This window comes from Rhinichthys klamathensis, unplaced genomic scaffold (genome assembly GCF_029890125.1).
Source record: "Rhinichthys klamathensis goyatoka isolate OS25496 unplaced genomic scaffold, OSU_Roscu_1.1 h1tg000266l_1, whole genome shotgun sequence".
NCBI lineage: Eukaryota > Metazoa > Chordata > Actinopteri > Cypriniformes > Leuciscidae > Rhinichthys > Rhinichthys klamathensis.
In genome coordinates, this window is record NW_026606787.1 from 1,124,037 (window position 1) to 1,147,537 (window position 23,501).

A 23,501-nucleotide genomic window follows, 5' to 3' on the forward strand; every position below is an offset into this window, starting at 1 on the left:
TATAACCGACTGGGGACTTCATTAACAGTGTTTAAGCTGCCACTGAGAACAATGTTGATGCTGAGGACAGATCAGGTGTGATGTAACTTATAATTATTTGCGTTTACACTTTTAAGTAGCTTTGTATAAAAGCGTTACGCAAATAATTAAAACATTAAAATAATTTGCTTTATATATAAAATGTTTATTATAAATTCAGCATCTTATAGGAGCTCTCATAAAGTATTTACATCAGTTTTCTGTCTGGAAATAAAGTAACATTTGTGTGGCCCAGGGGGGAAAACCTCTTTACTGATTTGTGATCATACTGTTACTATGAATCCATCTGATGTAAGTGTGAACCTCTTATGTGTTCTCAGAAGTACAAACCTACTGAGAGCAGGTATTTGCGCAGTAGCTGAAATGCAAATGAGCATGTGTGAGCGTTTAGGGGAAAGATGTTGATGCACATGAGGTATGTTTCTCAAGAGAACAGTGACAGTCTGTAGCCGACGCCGATTGGACAGTTACAGTTCTCATGGGAAATACAGTGCCGTTGGTCTCTCTTAGCTCAATGTGATCTCATCACAAGTCATAAGAGAGATCAGAGCAGAACGAAGAAACAACAAAGATAATACAACATGAGACAAGCTATAAAAATATTATAAAACAAGCATGAAGAACGAAGAAAAGTAAAGAAAAGACCAAAGAAAGCCGAGCATCATGAATGAGCAGACAGCAGAAAACCCAGCCATTGTGCAGAAGTGGTTGCAAAAGAGGAGAAGCCGAGATGACAGAGAGAAGGAGGAAACAAACATGCAGGTTGAAGCTGAGGAACATGAACCTGCTGTTCATGAAGACATGGAGGAGAAGAGTGAAACAGCAGAGGTGGTTACAGACAAAGAAAAGCAGGCTAGAATCCATTCAGTCTTCTCTTTGGTGAGGAGTCAGATCAGGACGCAGGGCGGTTTGGATGGTCAGCGCATGGGCATAATGGATGTTGTAAACCAAATCACGGAACTGGAGAAGAGCAAGAAGGAACATGATGAACCTACACAAACAGTTGAGATCAGCTCATCTGAGGAGAACACAGTGGATCAGGCGGTCCAGACAGAGACCGTAGAAGAGCAAATGACTGGGGAGAATAAGACGGAGAGAGGTGAAGAATTATGTGTAGTCTTGTTGGAGGAGATATTGTTGAACGTCGAGACATTAAAGAGGGATCTGAGAGAGGAGCTCGCTCAGCTTCGCTGCGACATGCAAAGCTACACGGAGCAGGCGCTATTCGGCCTGGAGACCCGCCTTACTAACTTACTGAGAACACAAGCGCTGGCTCGCACAACTCCCATTGCACTTCCCAGAAACCACACAGTCGATCCCATGGAGACCAAGAAACAGAGACCTCCCAGCATGCCTCCCCTGGGAACATCTAGGAGACGAGTGCTCAACCGCACAATGACCACTATCACACCTAAAACTTGCCTACCTCTTTCCCTGGGGCCCCGCTCCAATTCAGAGCCACTAGGGGGCTGGGGTGCTGAGACCGCCTCCAACAACAGCGCTCCAACGTTGCTGAGAAGAGACGAGGCGGTAAGTCATCCCCCTGGGCCGTTGCCTCCTGCTCTACCTCCTGCACAGAAAGGCAAGAAGGCTTTGCGAAGCAGGACTCACATTGGTAAGCCAACATGCTAGAGGTCTGCGACCCAAACACTATTGTTAGTTGGAAAAGGTCATTAAAATGCCATCAGGGGAGACACCAGCATCATTCTGTACTTTCAGAATCAATGATAGAGATCACAAGATAAGATCATTCAATATGAACAGCTGCGGAGAGAGCTGAGGAGCACAAGTGTTCTCTTTGGTGCTATTCTGTGTTGTTTGTCCAATTATTGAAGACAACCAAGAAAAATCCTACTAAATGAATCTCAAAGAAAAAAGGAGGTGATACTGCTGATTACTATAAGACATAGTGACAAAATATACAGGATGCGGAACCGATTAAATTAAACTCTCTCAATCTTTTTATTTTATCACCGGTGTGCTATAATGTATCACATTTCATTTTTAAGTACAATCAACTTGGATGTTTAAGTCATTTCAACTTAAATTACATTAAACTGACTTAAAACATGAGTTGAATCTTGTATAACTTAAAAAAGTTGAAAATTGCTTTACTTATTTTGATGAGTTAAAGCAAAGTAAAAAACATACGTTGTCAAAACTTATTGATCATATATCTTTTTTATTGCACAGAATGATTTTTGTTATTACTGAACTAACAAAACAAATATATCTCTTCCAGGATCCTAATCTATGTATTTTAGTTATGTCAAACTGTATTTAATCAAATGAACAGTAAGGCATATGTAATGCTCTGAAAAAAATTACAATAAGATTCAAATTGTGATTGGTAAAATGTTATTTTGTTGTTTATGATTTTCAAAGTTGTATCAAGCACATAAGCTTATAATAATTTGGATTTTATTAATTTGTTTACATTCACTTTGCACATGTCATTATAGATATATTAACATTATCTATGCACATGATTGGATGTATTTTGTCATATTGTCAGAAATAAAGAAATTAATGCTATTCATCTGTATTGTATTTGCATTTGCTTTGCAGTTCCATTTAAACTGTGTTCATTGCATGTCATTTTTTTTAATTATGCATTTCAATTACAAAGTTTCTATTCAAATTCTTATTATATTATACATACAGGCACAGATTTACATCTGTGCAATTGCAATTGATACATATCCTCTGCAATTTAAGAGCAATTATTGTTATTATTGCAACATCAACATAAAGGCAGTCATATCTGAAAGATTAAAAAAGAAAATATAGCTAAATTTTCCACAACACACCATAAAAGAGTGCATATCTTCGATTGTTCTATAATCACATGCTGGTAGCGACACCTGCTGATCAAACAATTTATTATCCAAAATACATTTGTCAATTTAATGTTCTCATTGAATCTCGAGGTCTCAGCCAATCCTTAACTCTCTAAATTAGTTAAATGTATAAATAGTTTAATGTTAAAAGAAAACAGAGATGGAAAACCCACTGTAAATACAAAACGAAAAACACACACAAAAAAAGTTCCATACGCTGCAGGTCTGCGCAGGTTTGAATTGCGCATGCGCACGGCGCGCGTCCCCGTTTGATGACAGCTGTGCGCTGTGGCTGTTGCTAAAGGGAGGAGAAAATCTCACGACGGAGGACTTTTTTTTATCTCTTTCATTCGCAGCTAGGACCTTTGGGGGACTGTAACGAGAACTCGACTGTAAAACCGACCCGTACCAGTCGCGACTGAATTTAAAACGTCATACCCAGCCGTCAAATTAGTCGGTAAGTCTGTTGTACGCTGTCTCGAGCTGGTTAATGTGACACTTTAGCGAACTGAGCGTTAGCTGCTGTTGGCCTGCTTGTCTCGGTCATGTTGTCACTTTTTGTGTTTTAACCCCGTTTTTTGCCAAACTAAGCTTTCAGGAACATATTTCGATATCTTGGCATATTGATACCCGAATGTAGATTTCAAAGCGCTACTAAGCGAGGTATTTCATTTATTGTTGCGCTATAAAACACGATGATTCTTTTGCTTTTGGTCGCTGACACACCGACTCTTGCAGCTTTTGTTGTTGTCATGCACTTCTCATTGACAGTCAAGCTGGTGTGTTAATGCCAGCTACAGTTTTTTATTTGACAGTGTAAGGCCCTAAGTGGTTTGAATCATTTCCTTTCAATGTGAATTGCACATGTATTTGCAGCCGATGTTTTGTTCTGTTGTCACTCACGTTATTAGGTCTCGCGCTTCTATATCTCTGTGTTTACAGATGGCTCTTATGTGACTGACGTTATAGACATTTCCCCTTGTGATTAAAATTATTATTGTGAAAAATTATTTTCTGTGATGATGGATGACAAATGCTCAGCCATGCACACCTGGGACTCTCTGAATTCAAGGGTTTTCATACTGGTCACTTATTTCCGAACAATCATTTGTCTGGAAATATTATAAGTGACCTAACTACCCCTAAAGGTAGGTTTAGTTAGCACATTCATTTGGCGTGCTTTACATAGAAAAGATAAAATGTAAGAAAAATAACCCTTAATTTAAAACAATGATAAAATAAAAAGAAATGGATAAAAAAATGGCTGGAGCAGGAGTGGAAACTGATGTGATTCAACTGTTATTCAGACCAGCAGCACTATTGTGAGTTTGATGTTGCTTTGTACAACAGTTCATTAAGCAAGAAGTTAGTTTTATACAGACATTGTCCAGTTTGTATATTTCTAAATGCCGGCATGAATTTCACCCCATCTTTTTTTAAATGCATGTTATAGCCTATATCTTATTGTGAACAATTCATCCGTGTGTTTAATTTTGTAATTTGTAATTGCCATAACTTGATCTTCAAGTGAAAATTACAGACTTCTATCTAGTGTTTTATGCAGGACTTCACCAATCATTTAGTCCCTCCACAATTGACTGCAAGATCACATTCATTTTTGAGTGCAATACCCATGTCAAAATCCATTCAACATTTGATGCATTGACCTCCCACCCTATATTTTTTTCTTTTTCGATTATCCTTATCACTTGGATGTAAGTCACAGTACAGAAGAAAAGATCTGTTGCTACGTCCATTTCATTGCAACTTTAACTGCCTATAGAAATCGTCCCAAAAAGATTTGAATTGGTTTTTGGGTAATTTCAGGGGAGGGAAACTGTGATCCATACGGCTTGCTTGCTCAAACACGCGCTGCCGGTCTTGTATCTTTTAGACAACTGCCAAATCCTAAAATGCTCTTGTTTTCTAATCAGTCAGCTGTGTGTGGCTGGCACATTACGGACTGCTTTTCTGATCTGGTTCATCCCCCAACTGTTTGGCTGTCCTTATGTAGCCTCATATTGAGGGAATGAAGCTCCTCCCATTGCATCTCCTCAACACATGCCAAAGCTGTGACATTAGGTTAGCTGTGCTCTTTGAGTAGCAGACTGGAGCTTATTTGATGCATTATCTATGTTAGTGGGGCTTATCTCAACACCTTCCTTCACTATTTTCTTGAAAGCTCAATAAGGATGTTTCGTGATGCCAATTTACTCCTACCTCTGCCAAATGTCCTTACGTTGAAGTTCTATGTCCTGACGTACCATTTCAGCGTTAATGGGAGGATTTGCGTTTTTAACAGGCTGCAGTTTTTTGTCATGTGACTGAGGCAATGTACAAACTGTTGAGGTGATGCTGAGGTCAAGCAGGATGTGTTTCCAGCAGGGTTAGCAAGTGTGAAGCTCCAGATAGTGTGTGTGTGTGTGTGTGTGTGTGAGAAAGAGTGCACTGACACATATAGTAATTTCAGAGGGGCCCTGAGCATATTTTTCTTGGCGCCTTGCTGTTGGTATTTGGCAAAAATGAGAAAACTGACAATTCATGAACATCATGTGCTTGTAAACATTAGGATGTGATTCAGCTTCTTCTGAGATTTATTTCAGTTCTTTCAGTTACTTCAGTTGTTTATTTCAGTTTGGTGCAATGTTTCCAGAACTTATTTTTATTTATGATGACTTAGAGCTGCGTGATTCTGGATAAATTGAGAATCTATGGGCTGCCCTCGCCTAAAGATTTTTCTAGTCGACTTGTAGTCGTTCATTTAATCGATTAGTCGACTAATCACATCGGCAAACTTAATGATTATGAGTTTGTCTTGAAAATAGAAAGAGACTGTCTAAACATTAGGGATGGGCATTTTTCAAAAATATTGCATTCGAATATAATCACATAATCTGAGAATATTTATTTTCCATTTGAATTGGTTTATTTAAAAGTAGCCAATATATTTTAATCTTTCTATAGATATAATTCTCATGTCTGTGAGGCAAGTATACACTGAGTTTCAGTTCGTCTTGTGATGTGACTGAGACCAAGACGACAAAAAGTGCATTCTGATTGTTTTCATTATTTTACAAAAGCACAACATTTTGTTGTTATTGTTATACATTTTTAGTCGTCTAGCGTGAAATTTGGTCACATATGGGAGTTATTTACTTGCAGTGTAGAGGGTTGAATAGATAACTAAACAAAATCACATGTAATTTACTTGAGGTTCTGACAAAATTAGTCTTTTTAAAAAATATGTAATTAATTTGAATGAAAAAAAAAAAAAAAAAAAAAAACGTTTGGAATGGGGAATAAAAAAAATGAATGAATGATTCAATGACTCACTCATTAAGACTTCGGCTGCATCCGAAATTGCATACTTCCCTAGTATTTGTAGGCAAAAAACATCTTATATTGTAGGCTAAAAACAGTATGTGACACAAGAAGTATGTCAGAATTCACAGTACTCATAAAAGAGTATGCAAAAAATACCTGGATGACCTACTACTTCCGGGCCGGCGAGATTCTGAAGTGTACACACGATAGACACTTTACTATCCCAAGGGAGAGGATTTGTGAATGGCAGTGAAGCGACGTAACGTAACTGGAATTAGATTGTGTGGGTGTTTGAATCGAGGTCGTGACCGAAACGATTAATCGTGCAGCTCTATGATGACTTTAAATAAGGATGCACCTATTGGAAATTCTGGCAGATACAGATATGTAATAGCCTAATTATTTTATATGGCCGATAACCAATAAATGACTGATAGCCTTTCAGATATATAAAAAAACAATAAACAGTTTTAAAGGGGTCATATAATGGTACATGCACTTTTTCAAGTTGATTGTACTGAAATGTGTGTTGGCAGTGCCTGTACACAACCATCATATAATGATAAAAATCCATCCAGTGGTTTTGTTTTAATCTCCTTATATGTTTTCCCCTGCCTCAAATCGAGCCGTTCGACCGTGTGACGTCACACGGTCGGACGCCCCTCCCGCGATTGTTGATTGATAGGCGCGTTTCAACACAGACCCGCCCTCGCTCGTGAGAGCTGTCAATCATAGTCTGCGCGGACCGGTGCGCTCATTGTTGATATGCTGGAGCACTGTCTATGAGCAGAATGGCGTCTAAGCGATTGTGGTGTTCTGTTCTTGGGTGTAATAACGAACACAGCAGTCATTTTAATGTTCCTAAATCCGAACCGCTGAAGACGTAGTGGTTGAGTTTGTTTTCGAAGGGAATATTCCCCACGAGCAACGTCAATGCTTTCATGTTTGCGCGAATCATTTCTCAGCAGACTGCTTTATAAACGAGGATCAGTATAAAGCTGGTTTTGCTAAGCAGCTGCTCCTGAATAAAGAATCGGTACCAGATATTCGTGTTCCTGCTGAACCTCTAGAACAACTGAAGTGAGTGTAACGTTTTATTAATATTTATATCTTTGCAAATCGCTTCACGATGAATGAGTCTAAGGTTTACACTCAGGGTACATTACTGCATGTTTTCTATGTACGACGTTCTCCCTATAATTCATAATCCCACGTTTATAATGAACAACACGTTATGGTATTGTGTTACAAACGTGTACGCACAGAACAGAGGGGCGGAGTGAGCAAAGCTCATGATCATTTAAAGTCATATGCACTGAAACGGCGTGCTGAAAACAGAGCTGTTTTTGACCAGGTAAAATAAGTGTTTTCTTACAATACTAATGAGAATTTTTAATTAAAGTATATTACAAACTTTTAATTTAGACCCTAAAGAATCATTAGCTTGTACAAAAATGGCATTATATGACCCCTTTAAGTTATTTATCAGGCAATAAGAGTTATAGTCATGTAATTGGTGCAACTTTATTGTATTAGGTTATATCTATTCCAAAATACATTTTAAATGATGGTATTTTACTGGATTTTATATGGCAGTTGTATACTATGCTAAAATAAAGAAAAAATAGTAAAATGGCCTTAATGAATGCCCACTTCAGAAAAACTTCTAAACACAGTCTTAGGGGAGTGGAATATTTGCTGTATTTCTTTATTTTTGAGGAATCATTTGTTTGCCTCCTCTTTCCGTACATGACCACATTTTTCAGATCTGTCAACAACTTCTCTATCTTCAACAGAAGAAGTTTGATGACTGTTTCTGAGAGCCGCTTGAATTTGTAATTCTCAGGAGGCTATGTCATCTGTGTGTGAACTTCTGTTTGTTTTGATTGGTCACTTGGTTATTGGCAAGCATGCTATTTTTGGCTCGCTATTCCATCAACAGTCAATTTTTCTGAGGTGTAATTTTGTTTCCATGTAATGGCATGCACAGGTGTTTCTTAGATCCTTGATGTTTGGTGACTTTTTTTTTGTGAAATCTCAAAGATGACTGCTAAACTGTGCACGTGGTTGTTATTTTATCTCCGGATTCTTGCCAAGGTACTCAAACTTGCTTGGTACACTATTTCTTTAAACCACAGAGATATTGTTTCACATTCTGAGCAGAGCAGAAAGCATCCTGGGTTGGAGACATTTCCGCACAGTACTCCCACACTCATGTACACTAGGCTGGTGCAATGAAATAGATTTCTCAGAAAGACTTTGTGCTTGGTTATGGGATTTTCAGTGGTCAGTTAGATACCAGTAGAAGCGGAAAAATGCAGATCTGAACACCTTAAAAAGGCTTTCAGTAGAGCTCCACTGACCAAGTGTTATCTCTTTGTGTGCACATTTATGGAGTTGTAAATGGAAATGTGGTTAGGATGCTTGGCCACCGAAAGAGTATCCCACTCCACATCACATCCCCTGCTAGTCACGTTAGCTGCCTCCATTTCTTAGATGTCTCTTTGTGCTCATAATTGCCATGAAATAAAAAAATTGTATACTTCCACACTATGGATTTCTCATCTGCTCAGTCACTACATCCATCCACAATACTGTCCATTGCAGAGTCAGACTGCATTCGTTGCTGAATGTGTGGGTAATTTTTCTCATGAGTAGTTTGGTTTGGTGCATTGTAGTAAACATGTGAAAGTGCGTAATGTTGCATCCAGCCTGTGATTCATATCCCACAGAGCTCCTTAATGCTGTGCTTTAAGGGCACTGAGAGCACTGATTCAACCAGATGCAAAGAGGAAGAAGAAATGAAAAACGGATCCTTGTTAAGGCACCAACCTAACCTGAGAGTTACACTTTGAATACCAGTGTTAATTATGTCAATAAAATTACTGTAATGTTATTTGTAATGTAACCTAACAGAGTTTTTTTTTTATGTGTGTGTGTCATTGATTTACAACTTTGGATTGTTACAGTGTACTCGTTTCTGGTGCTCAGGTACTCAAAAAGTAATAATTTTATTATGTTATTATATACTACCAAAAAAGTTATTATTGACTTCAAAAGTTTGAAGTTAGTAATAAAGGAGAAATTATTTTAATCAGCAAGGACACATTAATAATAAAAAGTGATCGTAAAAAAAAGTCTAAATATTGCAAAATATTTTTATTATAAATAAATGCTGTTCTTTTGAACATTCTCAGAGTATCAGAATATTTTTTTGCCACATTATATTAAATAACTTAGGGCTGCACGATTAATCACAATGTTCATGAAATCGCATTTAAACCGATTTGGCTTATTGCGATTATGAAATCGCAAAGGCTGCGATTATTTTTAAAAATTTATTTATGCGCAGCTTGTCATTGATGTACGGCTCTAAACGCTGCTCCATCTGAAAGCACTGTGAGTTTGAGTCACTTATGACGTGTATTTGAAAAAGCAACTCGCGTCAAACATCTTTCCAAACATAAGCATTTATGAACCTCTTGTCCAACAAAAGACAACAATCTTCTGTTTATTCAGCTACAGTGATGATGGCCGATAGGGATTTCCTGGAATGATGTGTGTTATCTACTTCTGCGGCGGGGCGTATTTGGCGTGTCTGCGTGAGACGCCCTCTGGTGTTCAGGGGTCTCATTTATAAAGCGTGCGTACGCACAAAACGGGGCTGGAAACTAGGCTTGGGCGGTATCCAAATTTTGATATCGTCAAACCTCCTCCCTATTTTACCGCGGTATACGGTATTACCGCGTGACTAATTAAAAATTATGACATAAGGCTCAGAAGGCATCACCAAACTGTTGGTTTGTGCAGGGATGAGTCACAATTTTCGAATATTCAATTATTTGATTTTATTATAGAATATGGAATAGGTTGTGGGATTATTGTCTATAAAAAATCCCCATGTTTTCCGTTCTGATGCGGTGGTGACACGTTCAACCAGAGGGTGGCGATGCCAATAATGCATCTAAAAGCTGTCAATCAACTCTCAGACAACAGGAGAAGATGCACATTGTCTCACACCAGAGCATGTGAGCGGAGTGGTAATATTTCCTCCAGAGCAGAGAGCGCATTTCTGAAGATCACGCGCCGCGTGCTCAGTCCACTCAGCGTCGCGCGCTCAGAATGCCCGCAGTGACATGCTGGTTAGAAAACATGTGAAGTAGGGCTGCCCGTGCATGACTTAAACAATTTTTTTTTCTAGTTGACTAGTAGTAGTTGATTTAAGCCATTAGTCTAATCACATATTTTTTGATTAAATTACTTAAATATATATAGGAGAGAATGCTAAACCATAATGAGCGTTTTCGTAATATATTGCCTATTCTGCATCTCAAAGCACACATAAAGCTTGCCACAAAGAACCGGCAAAAGTAATTATTATGCATGAAACATTTGAATTGTTTATTAATAAAAAACTTTCTATGTCAGTGGCTGCACAGATAAAGTTTACGATGCAGACTCGCATCTTCGCAGTAGTGAACGCGCATAGAGAGAAATGCACACTTCATATGAATTAGCCTACAGAGAGCAGGCCATTTCTTTTAGTTTTTAATTGTTTTGTTTAAAGTAGACATTTCAAGCTTTCTATATATATACACTTCTCAGATATTTAAGGCATCTATCTTATAGGCTGAGTTTCGTTTATTTTAGGAGACGCGCTCCAGTTCACGCGCCGGCTTATATTGTCTAATATATATCCTTCTTATTTATTAATCCAGGCAATTCGTTGATGAAACATTGATTAAAATGAGGATACAATTTATGCGAAACGAAATTCACTTTAAAGAAAGGCTTTCTACAAAACAAAACGTAATAAGTGGTCAAAAATCATGTCTGACCCATTCCAAATGTTTTCCGATATTGGGCATCTTATGATCCTATCTTATTCATCTCATGCAGTTTCCTTTTCATATAATCAACATAGATGAAATAAAAAAAAAACATAAATATGAAAAGAAATGAGTTTCTTTTTTTTTTTTTTACTTATAGCCTATTTAAGTGTCACACCGCTCCGCTGTATAGCTGTGTAGCCTACATGTGTGCGTGCATATGGTGGAGGGGTGCTATTTTCGAATAATAATTAAATAATACCAGGCGATCTTCAAATATTATTTTTGCTTGAAATGCCCATCCCTGCCAAACTGCAGAAGTCGTGTTCTTCTTCGAGACCAGGTCACTCGTTGCGCAACTTGCCATCTTTCCCCCTCTCTCCCCCACTCTTTTTCCTCCACACTGTCACGTGATGACAACCACACATAAGCATTTTTAGCCATTAAATAAATTATATTTAATATTTAATCCTTTTCTCCTATATAAGTGCATTGGATTTTTTTTATGACGGTATGACGATATTGAAACTGATACCGTTGCTATTTTTAGATCCCGCGGTATACGATATTACCGTATTACCGCCCAAGCCTACTGGAAACGTACGTACGCCAGTTTCCACGCAAAGGTTGTGATCTATAAAAAACAAACTTGACGGGAGAATGTGCGCACCTTTAAGCAAACTTTGAGCCGTGCGTACGCACGTTTTGGAGACGGAGCAGTTTGGCGACACCGATGGTGAGCTGGAGCAAAATGTCTTTTTGGTCACTTTTAGACCGACATTCTAAAGAAAATTATACTTACAGTATACAGAAAGATAATACAAATATAATTTCCCTCACCAAGCCTATCACATGAAGCAAACATCCATCCCTTTTTAAATGTCCATCCCTTTGTTCTTTAGTGAAACTGACGCAAATCTAAAACCGTAAATCTTCATTATAATCATAAACACAGTGTTCTGTGAAATGTTCACAATAACAGTTTAAATAAATAAATGTTTTACTTCTGATATAAACATTTAGATTAAATATGCCATTCTGATGAATGGAGTTAGACACTTAAATTACATGAAATCATTACTGAGAAGTTACAACATTTTTTTATATTCAATGAATAGAAATATTTGTTGTGGATGCAATGCTTTCAAACACTTTCCCTCTGTCATGCTGTGTTTTAATGTGTTAACTACAGAGATAATTGCTTATCATGATAATAGCAGATTGTCTGAGAAAATATTTTTGTGCAAATAATGCACTACAAGGTCTATCTGTTTCCATTAAAAATATAAATCAATTAAAAATACTCTTTGGCCAGTGGAAAAGATTGAGAAAAACTTTCTCTGAAATGTATTTTACACTATTTGATTTATTTATTCAAAAACAAGGCAAGGATATAGGCTACTAAATTATTTTTTATTAATGTAACTAATGTGACGGCACATCCGTAATTCATTTTTTCCAAAAGTCTTGTACCGTTAAACATATGTTATCACGTGGATGAATAATCATATGCAAATGATATGCAGATGAGGATATGCATAGTAAAACTAGGCGTTGTAAGCTCCATATATGGTTATTTCAGGGAGGAGACGCAAGTGTGCACAATCTTCCGCTGACTGGGATTTATAAAGTGAATTCTGCGCAGGTTCTGGCGTACGCACGGTCAGAATATTTGTTTGCGTACGCCATTTTTGGCTTTCGGACGCACGTACACTTTTAGTAAGGATTCTACGCACAGTTTTATAAATGAGACCCCTGGAGAGCAGCATTTACTACCGATCAGCTGCACTGCTCTGACAAGCTGCGCATAAAATAATCGCAGCCTTTGCCAAAATCGCGTGCGGTTTCATTGCGATTAATTGTGCAGCCCTATTAATATATTATAAAATATTATCGAAGGTTGCATGAAACAGAAGTGTCTCTTATCTTTTCTTCCCTGTTGGGACGTAACACCCCTAAAAAAAAAAAAAAAAAAACCACACATATATATATATATATATATATATATATATATATATATAATAAATAAATAAATTCAGCACCAAATCAGCATATTAGAATGATTTCTGAAGGATCATAAAGCCTGTAGGAATGACTGCTGGAAGTTCTGCTTTGCCATCATAGAAATAAATTAAATATTCAAGTATATTGATGTAGAAAACAGTTCTTTTAAATATTAATAATATTTCAAGGTACTACTATTTTACTGTATTTTTAATCAAATAAATACAGCTCTTGTGTGTTTGACTTTTTTCAAAAACATTAAAAACTCTTCCTGATCCAAAACTTTTGAATAAGTTTGTTCAAATTCAAATTAATATATAAAATGATTTAATTTAGCTAAAATTTTATCATTTTAGTAAATTTGCATAAAATAAATTAATAGGACATGGTAAAATACCAATTATATTAAAAAGGATATTTTTGTCAAAAGTAAAAAATAAATAAATAAAGTACAATTTTGAGTTTAACAAGTTTTGAGAAAGGTTGATGTCTTTAACTTGGCATTAGACTTGTCTTCCTAGTCTAGTGTACTGTGTGTGTGTGCGCACGTGCATTCGGGTGCTGTCGGCTTCCTCAATCGGTATATGCTCGTCATTCAAATGAAAGCGAGATCAGTCATTTAATCACAAGAAAATTGTAGCCTAGTGAACTGTGACTGCATTGGACTGTAATTGGTATGACAGTACTGAAATATCAGTAAGTACCCCAAAATTATTTATTTGTATTTGTACTTGGCTTTTAAAAAAGTCATCTGTACATCCCTACTTTAGTCCCCTGGGCTATTTTCTTGAATTCGTTTTGACATTTTGTTCTCTTGCATAAGAATACACTAAGCACACATCCATCTCTCTCTCCATTCCTCCTCAGAGTGACTGAGTCTGCTCTACCTGATCAAATGCTGTCAGATCTAATCCAAATGCTGCTCTTGAGAACAGAGGAACTGAAAAAAGGACCTTCCTCCTGTTCCCAATGCTTTTAGAAAGTGTGCCTTTCTCTGTGTTGCTAAAAACAGCATCAGCTGCAGTCCAAAACCTGAAAAAAGTGTAAGTAGACTAATCTTTGGGTTTGAGTTGCTTGTGAATTTAATGCTGCTGACGTTGAGTCAGAGGATTGCGGTGTGTTTTATCTTAATGCTTACCACCAGACAAACATCCCTGGGATGTTAGAAACACTGCTGCATACTAACTTATTCATCTCAGCCTGTGTCCTTTTGTGTAAGATGTGAAACGGTTCCATTTTTCATAGATCCATTGATGCTTTGTTGATATTTTTGATCATCGAAATAGGGCGACTGCGTCTAGAAAATATTCTTGGCTGCTTCAACTTCCTGTACCAGAAATTTGACAGTGCAAGAAAAGCAGCATGTTAGTTAAAATGCCTCTTTTTATTTCTCTGTGGTCCTATTATGGTCCAGTTTATACTTTCCCTCACTGCATGGCTGCAGATATGTTGTCTAAAAAGTTTAGTGTCAGAAAAATGGGACCATTTTGATGATAGATATTTGGAAACCTTTAGTTTTTTTTCTTTTTGCACAATTAATCAAATAATTCTTAAAAAAATTTTTTTTACTGGTTTAAAATGGTATTATTGTATTATTTAACAAAAATCTTGACCTTGGCTGATGGTCTTCAGTGCACGGTTCCGCGACGTGCGTGTTCTTGAGACTCAATTAGCGCAACAATTCACTCCGTCTCGCCCAGAAAAAGCACACAAATTGTGAGAAGTCAAGAGAAAAAACGTGACACGAAATACAATCCATACCTTCTTCTCTGAGGTCCATAAAAGAAAGAAGGGCGTACGGCATTAGAACAACACCAGGCTGAGTTATTTATGACTTAATTTTAATTTTAGGGTAAACTATCCCTTTAATAAAGAAATATAAATAAGAGATGCCATTACTGTCTTCAAAACATAGTTCAAAATAGAGATATTTATTTTAATGATGCATCTTGCTATCTAAGCAGCAGCAAAATGTGATGTTGTTTGTCAAGGTAATCCCAATGTGGTCAGGTTTTTTTTTTTTTTGTGGAAAAATGTCCACTGTTTCTGTAGTACTGGAGGTTAGCCTAAATGATACAATATCTTTGTTATAAAACCTTTTAAAATATATATTTTCTTAGAAAAGTTTGTCGTCGGTAAGAATGTTTTTGAAAGAATTTCTTGTGCTGATTTTTATAAATGGAAAAATACAACAAAAAAATAATATTGCAAATTATTTTTTACAAAAGAGCAGCATTCATTTGAAATAGAATTATTTTATACGTTAACATTATAAATAGCTGTAATGTCTTTATTAATTTCTTAAAAAAACAAACATCTATCTTACTGAACCCAAACTTTTGATTGGTAATGTACATAAAAGTATCTTGCTATTACCATCTGATACCATATGGCCAACTAAGCTAAGTTTAGATCTTTAGAAAAAGTAGACTTAGTTGTTTGCTTTGTTTCATAGTTTTTCTTTGGTAAGCTTATTTAATGCTTACTCAGTGTAACATAGCACATGCCTTTGCTATTTATAATCCTATTGACACTTACAGTAAAGCACAAAAGCCATTACAGCTACCTTAAACTTTCTCAGAATAGAAGTAGAAAGTAAGTGAATGGGAGTCCTTTTCCTTTGCCCCCAAGGCTAAATCTTCACATACCTCTGCATTCAACCACAAAACACAGTGAGCTCAGTGATGTGCTTTATTTGGCAGGATGACAAGAGGTTGAGCTGATTCAGGAGTGAGTGGTAAGAGGCCTCCGCGGATGTACAGATATTCCGCTCTGTGTATTTTTGGGCTGCTATACGGATGCGCAGGGGCCCGGCTCAATCGAGGGCATCTCGGGGCAGCTCTTCATCCCACGTTCTCCTGTTTAACTGTGCTTTACAAAGACCTCTTTGTGCCTCAGGAACGGTCCATGAAATTATTTGAATTTTCTGCATGTTCTCTTGTTTGAATATTTGCATGTGCTTTCTGTTTGTCTACGTCCCTCCACTTTGTGAGAAAGCGAAGGCGACTAATGTGGCGACTAATGTGATTTACATATTGATTTTTGGCCATTCATAAAACAAAGTGCCTGCAGGTTTGTCTGTTAATCTCAAAATCTACTACTACGCTACTATCTGCTACTATGCGCAAAATATTTTTACAGCATTTTCTAAACTTTGTTAATGTTATTTAATGCATTAACTATAATGTTAACAAATGAGACCTTATTGTAAGTCTTACAGTTTAATTTTTTTTAGTCATTTTTTTTTTTTAGCTTTACTGAAATTGAATTAAAAGTTTTAGTACTTATTTGTATTTATTTCAGTTAGTTGCCAAGGCTACATTTCTGTTTACCTAGTTCTGAAAATCTAGTTTAGATTTAATATTTAATATTTTATCATCTATATTATACCATTTTCAATTATCAGAAACGATTTGTAATATTTTTAGTTAACAACACTGATTGATTTACATATTTATTTTTTATGGTTCTGGAACACATCTCTCTGATTGGTTGGTCCTTCACTGTATTATCTTGAGCTTATTTGCAGGGTAACTGACTGTACATTATCTTTCACTAATATATGATGGATTTTGTATTTCAATAACATTATGTAGTTTGAACTGGGCCCTAAAATACATTGGTGGTGACCAAAAGCAAATTGCATGCAAAAGGCACGTCTTTGTTTTTTTCTGAACAGTTTGAACAGGCTGTGACAACTGGTGAAGGATACGGTCTAAAAGACAGCATTTTATGTGGTCTTTGCATTGTTAGCCATTATGTTAGTGCATGATTTAACAATGGATTATTAATGGATTTAACTGTTGTAAAGTCCTTAATACTCTTAGCTGCATTAGTGTACCAATAGAATGATTTTGGTCAAAGATTATGGCAGAGTTTGTGCATGGCATCAGTTTTGCACACAAAACCAATAAGCAGAAATGATGCATTTCATGCCTTGCTTCTTTTTACGGCAGTTTCATGGGGTTAAATGAAACGCATCGAAGCTAAGTGCGTAGTTGCCATTGCTGTGTGCTGACTCTGGGTTAAAAAGGTGAAGTAATTAAAAAATGCTTTACTTCAGCATGCCCTTTGGACCTTATAAAATTTGTGCAATTTTCTTATGCTGTATGCCCGTGTTTATAGTCTCAAGTTCCCTGCACGAAAATTGCTCTATTCTCTCCTGTCGCAGAGGAAATAGAGCAGTCTTCCTGTTTAAGCCTGATTGTTTGTCTCGCACAGTTGGATTTGTGCTATTCAGCAGCTCTGTTTATTGACTTTATCTCTAGTGATTTTACTTTCTTAATAGGCCTCACATGCTTTTTGTCCTATAAAGTATGTGTAATATTGAGATGTGAAGTCCAGCTGTTATAATGGGGGTGTATTACTGAATCCTTGTTGGGACAAGTTAAGTTTGGGTTAGATGTTGTAGTGACACTACACTCCAAAGGAACCAAACCTGCTGCAGGATAAATACTTCTGCTTACTTCCCAGAAGTAATTAAACCTCTTATTACATTCTGATTTACTGTGATGACCGGTATGACTATAGGGCTGGGCACTGCAGTATATCGAGTTTGTACGATATTTCAATATATTTTTTATAAATGATATAGGATGAGGCAATATCGTTTATATCGATATACAATAGTTTGATAATACGAGCGCGTTTGAACAATTGGGGAGGACATGGAGTGAGCTGCTGCAAGGAAAGTGCATACCGATTTGAAAGTAATCCAAATTGTCCAAACCCTGAGACATGCCTTATATTTTATCATCCAAATAGAAAAAGTAAAAAATATATAGGAATATATATATATATATATACCGTGCATCTCCATTCAGCCAAAACATACAGAGATATGATTTTTTTTTGTCCATATCACCCAATCCTAGTGTGTGACAGATCCACACAAGATTTGGCATTGTTCTCGGCCTGAGAACCTTGACCCAAATAGCTTTATTTGATGTGAATGAAAATGTCCTGTCCATCATACTTTTGCATTAGACATGCATTTTAACATACTAGTCTAGCTCTTATACAAATGTTTGGTCACACTTTAAATTAGAGTCCAATACTCACTATTAACTAGGCTATTACTTTTGCCTCAAACTCCTAATAACTGCTTATTAATAGTTAGTAAGGTAGTTAAGTTTTAGGTATAGGATTAAGGGATGTAGAAAATGGTTATGTGATACTAAGTACTAATAAACAGCCTATATCCTTGTAATATGCATGCTAATAAGCACCTAGGTAATAGTGAGAATTGGACCCTAAACTAAAGTGTGACTTGAAAAAACCTGCAAACTATTAAACACAGTTTACTGAAAATTAGACATGTCATGTTACATTTGAATTTAATACATAACGACATATTGAGAGAACTGTCTGTGGAAACTTTTATCCAGGTCAATGCAAAATATCTAGTAGATTTATTCTAGTCAACTTGATGTATTTTGTCTTGAACAACAGACAAATCTCATTTAGTTGACTAGAATAACTGCACTAGACTGACTGTTCTTCTGTCACTCACAGCCTCTTTTTTTATTTTTTATTCATGTCTAATTAATTATGGCATCTGCTCTAACTGAAGTCTATTGTGTTTTGATCAGTATTGTCTCTGAACTCCTTTGAAAACAGTTCCTCAAGTTTATGTCAGTTTCCCATCGGGGTGGGTGGTAAAACCAAAAAAAACTCATGGTATGAGTAATTTATTTTTATCATGGTAACTCTGTGTGTTAAAATGTGTCCCAAAAATACATTGATGCATAACTTATTTTTTCCATTGCGTAGTGAAGTAATGTTCATAAATGAAAAGTTCTGTATCTCATTTTATTTACTTTATTTGAGACTTGATGTATGCAAACTACAAGGTATGATTATTACATGAATTAGAAATCTGTCATCAGATCAAAAACAGCCTCACATTACGTAATTCTTGAGTTAACAAAATACTCAAGAGTAATGCATTATAAATATGTCTGCTATAGCATGGTTTATACTGCTCAGATTTGTTACTCATAGTTTGCCCATCTCTTGTATTGAATTTACATTAGTATTACTATTTACATTACATTATATTCTGTTGACATAATTATTTTTGTTTGCTGTCTATCTGCAGCGCCGTGGCTGAGCTGAACGATGGTGAAGCCAGACATTCACACTCTGGCCCACCACCTGAAGCAGGAACGCCTGTATGTGGCATCAGAGAAGCAGATCATCCAGCGCCTCAACAATGAAGTGCTAAAGACAGCAGAGAGGCTCTACCGCGCAGCCTGGATTGCCAAACAACAAAGGATCAACCTCGACCGCCTCATCCTAACCAGGTGACTGCCAGTAAAACCAGGACACTCTCCTTGTGATTTTCTTTCATGACTCATTACCTGATTAACTGAACTGGAAGAATCACTAAAATCACATTGCAGATTATCTCAGTGGTAGGTGGCTGGGGAAAGAGCCAAATGAGTGTTCTGGCTTGGCAAGTTCTGACATCTGATTGACTAATACTTTCTTTTATGTCTTTAATCATTTTAGACTTAGTTAGAAAAAGTTTTGTCATCTTTTACTCACCCTAATGTTGTTCCAAACCTGTATGAGTTTATTCCTTTGTGGAACAGAAAAAAAGAAATGAAGAATGTTCCGGACACTTTTCCCCCCTCATAAAACAGCTTGGTTTTCCATTCACTTTCATTATATGGAAGAGAGAGGCCAGTACATTCTCTAGTAGTTCTACTTTTGTGTTACATGGAAGAAACAGTTTTGGTGTGGAAAATCATGAGGTTGAGTAAATGACGACTCACTCTTCAAAGAAAAAAAAGGGTGCTGAGCGGATGAATTAAAATAAGAAATGTATTGATTTTTTAGTTGTTTACCTTATTATTTTAATGCTTACAGGCAAGGACTGCTCGATGGCCCAGGCCTAGTGTGAAAGACGCTCGGGACACTTGACGGACATGTCAATGGCTATTGTCGCGAAAGTTTATCGTTTGCACGTATTTTTATGCCTTTCCAGTTTAAATATTCAAGTGCAAGAAGGCACTCTATTCGGAGTTGTGAGAGGAGTGTTGTGCGCGCACACGCATGAAGCGCACACCCAGAAAGCCGCGTCTCAGTCAGTGCGTGAATACTGAGTTGAGTTCTCTTTCACATCGTCTTGCACTTGAACAGACAAATTCAAGTTTCAAAATGTTCATCTTGGAGAGTATCCTCATAAACAGTCGGTTATGTCTTAAAGTCCCCCTGAAGTCAATACATTTCTTCATTTCTTTCTTTAAATAGCTCGTATGTTACTGTGCACCCTTGCTTCATTTAGTATACGCAGATCCATGAGTATGCTAATTAATTACCCAATGATGCTTGTGAATTTGCACATGGTTTGTCTTATAGCATATCAAAAACACCACATAGATAAGCAACATTTAAAAACTTGATTTTCACCACAGGGACTCTGTAAGAGAACGTAAACGGATGAGAAATAAAGCGCATGTGTAACGCTAGTTTTGATCCGGTCATTAGGTCTTAAACAGGCAGCAGCCTAATATAGCCACTGCTGACAAACAACAAAGGACAAAGAAAAAAGATCACTCATTGCTCTTGTCTGAATAACTTTTGTAACTTTAATAAGGATTAATCTATAATTTATACAGTGAAGAGCTGAAGACTATGTAGTATTATTTTACATTTGATTTCATTTGTAGGTTTGTTCTATTGTAATTATTTGTGTGATTGCTCATAATTTGATTATTTGTTCTTATTTTATTACTGACTGTTTACTTTTCTTCAATAATATTATACATTTATATTTGTTAGGCAGCTTAGGCTAGTAGTTTTTGCTGTGGTATCAAATCGGAATTGTGAAATTTCACTGGCATATGCAATTTGGTGACAAATAACCTTATTTATTAAGGTTGTATGGTTCAAACACAATGAAAACAATAACTATTATAATTTAATTATTTATTTCTTTTTGTGGTGGGGCCAGTGAACATTTTGACACGGGAAGTAAAAATTGTAACCACCATTATTTAGTAGAAATAATCCTTAACGTTGAGGCCTGGCTTATTTCGTCTTGTTTTAAATCATTAGGGATTTCCTGGTTTGGTTCTGTGATTTAAAAAGAAAAAGTGGTACAGATTTTTGGTCATACTGCCCAGCGCTACCATCTATAGTAAAGTGCAGCACACTATCAAATGATTAAATCTGTAGTCTTAGATGCTAGTAAGTCCAACATTCAAGGTAGTTCAGGGTGGCCCCTTTTCAGTGGGGATTTTGTAAATCTTCAATGGGGATATTTTGAATGGTTGTTGTTGTACCCAACCAGCAGATAGTGTCTAGATATTTCTTTATCTGAAATGCATTTGCACATTCATTCCAATGCATCTCCAGGGTGATCCGATTTAATTACATGGTTTTCTGCAATCCACTTGTCTGAATGTGTCTCTCTCCTTTCCAGTGTGGAGGCTTCTCCTGCGGAATGCTGTCAGCATGCCAAGTTTCTGGAGGACACACAGTTTGTGGATGGTTATAAGACACTGGGCTTTCAGGAGAGCATCTACGGGGAGTTCTTGGGCCGGTTGAGAGAGAACCCACGATTGGTGGCATCCTGTCTGGTGGCAGGAGAGAGACTCAATCATGAGCACACGCAGGGGGTCATACACACAGTCTTCACCTCACTCTATGGCAACTGCATCATGCAAGAGGATGAAAGCTACCTGCTGCAGGTACATTGGATGTGTGTAGTAATATAAATCTGCAGGTGTACCAAAGCACTTAAACTTTTTTTAGGTCAAGTTAATACAATTTGTTTATTTGTACTAGTCATTAGCCATTACTTTTTATTATAGTATGTATGTACAGTATTTATGCATGTGTATATATATAAATATGTTGTTTGTTTGTTTGCTTGATACTTATACCCTGGTAACTCTCTTTGTGTTGTCCTACTCTGAACAGGTGCTGCGTTACTTGGTGGAATTTGAACTAAAGGAGAGTGACAACCCTCGCCGCCTGTTACGGCGAGGCACGTGTGCCTTCAGCATCCTCTTCAAACTCTTCTCCGAGGGCCTGTATTCTGCTAAGCTTTTTCTCACTGCAACCCTTCATGAGCCCATCATGCAACTGCTGGTGGAGGACGAGGACCATCTAGAGACAGATCCATCCAAACTGATAGAGCGCTTTACCCCGACCCAGCAGGAGCGCCTGTTTGGGGAGAAAGGCACAGATGAGTACCGCAGAAAAGTTCAGGCAGAGGTGGAGGCCAATGAGGCCAAGCTTGTGACCCTGGTCAATACCTTTATCGGCTACCTGAAGCAGAACACCTACTGCTTCCCACAGAGTCTGCGTTGGATTGTGTCTCAGATGTATAAGACGCTGGCACGGGTGGAGAGGTTAGAGGTCGGGGAGGTGAGGACGATGTGCACCGACTTGCTGCTCACCTGCTTCATCTGTCCAGCCATTGTCAACCCTGAACAGTACGGCATCATCTCAGATGCACCCATCAATGAGGTGGCTCGTTTCAACCTCATGCAGGTAGAGGATAATAGTGTTGCATCATTATCAGTATATTACAAAACAACTTTAATGTAATTACTTTGACTGCCATTAGTTAGTTAAAATGCTGACAGTATAACAGTATTACAGATAAGAATTTTCACGTTCACAACTATTGTTTTTGAGTGGTATTTAGATATATGGTATAAAAGCACACTAACATATTTATTAAAACACATTTTATTTATTTAGATACCACTGTGAAAAATATTATTTGTTTGTGAAAGGATAACTTGAACCAGGCCTGTAATTGTTGCATGATTAGCCAGTAAGCAATTTTGTGTCATTTTTTACATTTTAAATCTCTCATACCATATTTTATTATATGGTATAGTGTTACCAGAACAGAGTAACAGTTTTCAGTTAAATTCAAGTTATGGTTCAGATTTTCTGAAAGTTATTACTTGCAGTTCAGTGAAGCAGATGCTAATTCTCTTACCTGCCCGGGCAGATTCACACCAGTGATCTGAGAGGTTGGGAGTCTTTTTGACCAAATAATTAAAATAACCAAATTATAAGAATCATTTGATTGTGATTTACACTGCTTTTATCATGGTATTACAAAACAACTGTAATCTCTGTAACGAGTGTAACTGTTTCCAACAATAATAAGAAAGGTTTCTTGAGCACCAAATCAGCATATTAGACACTGGAGACTGGAGTAATGATGCTGAAAATTCAGCTTTGTCATCACAGGAATAAATTATGTTTTAAATATATTAAAATAGAAAAATATTTTGCAATGTTACTGTTATTACTGTACTTTTGATCAAATAAATGCAGCTGTGGTGAGCATTAGAGACTTCTTTCAAAAACATAATAAATCTTACTGACTACTAGGGTACATTATTTTTTTTTTGCCGCGAGTCTGTAGATTCAGCGACAGTGTAAGAAACACTGGATTAGGTTTTTTTTTTTTTTCTAGAATAAAATGCTT

At 36.9% G+C, this 23,501-nt stretch overlaps 1 protein-coding gene across 7 annotated transcripts in view; it reads left to right on the top strand.

Annotated features, from left to right (window-relative positions):
* Positions 1-3,146: 3,146 nt before the first annotated feature.
* gapvd1 (GTPase activating protein and VPS9 domains 1) overlaps positions 3,147-23,501 on the top strand; it is a 46,766-nt gene continuing 26,411 nt past the window's right edge. For 6 of the 7 annotated variants that reach the window (XM_056267957.1, XM_056267959.1, XM_056267960.1 and 3 more), the window contains exons 1-4: positions 3,147-3,336; positions 19,137-19,341; positions 21,468-21,735; positions 21,968-22,543. In XM_056267957.1, coding sequence (XP_056123932.1) covers positions 19,157-19,341; positions 21,468-21,735; positions 21,968-22,543 — 1,029 coding nt within the window. In that variant the 5' untranslated portion in view covers positions 3,147-3,336; positions 19,137-19,156. The remainder of the gene's footprint in view (positions 3,337-19,136; positions 19,342-21,467; positions 21,736-21,967; positions 22,544-23,501) is intronic. The other variant, XM_056267961.1, reaches the window with a different exon arrangement.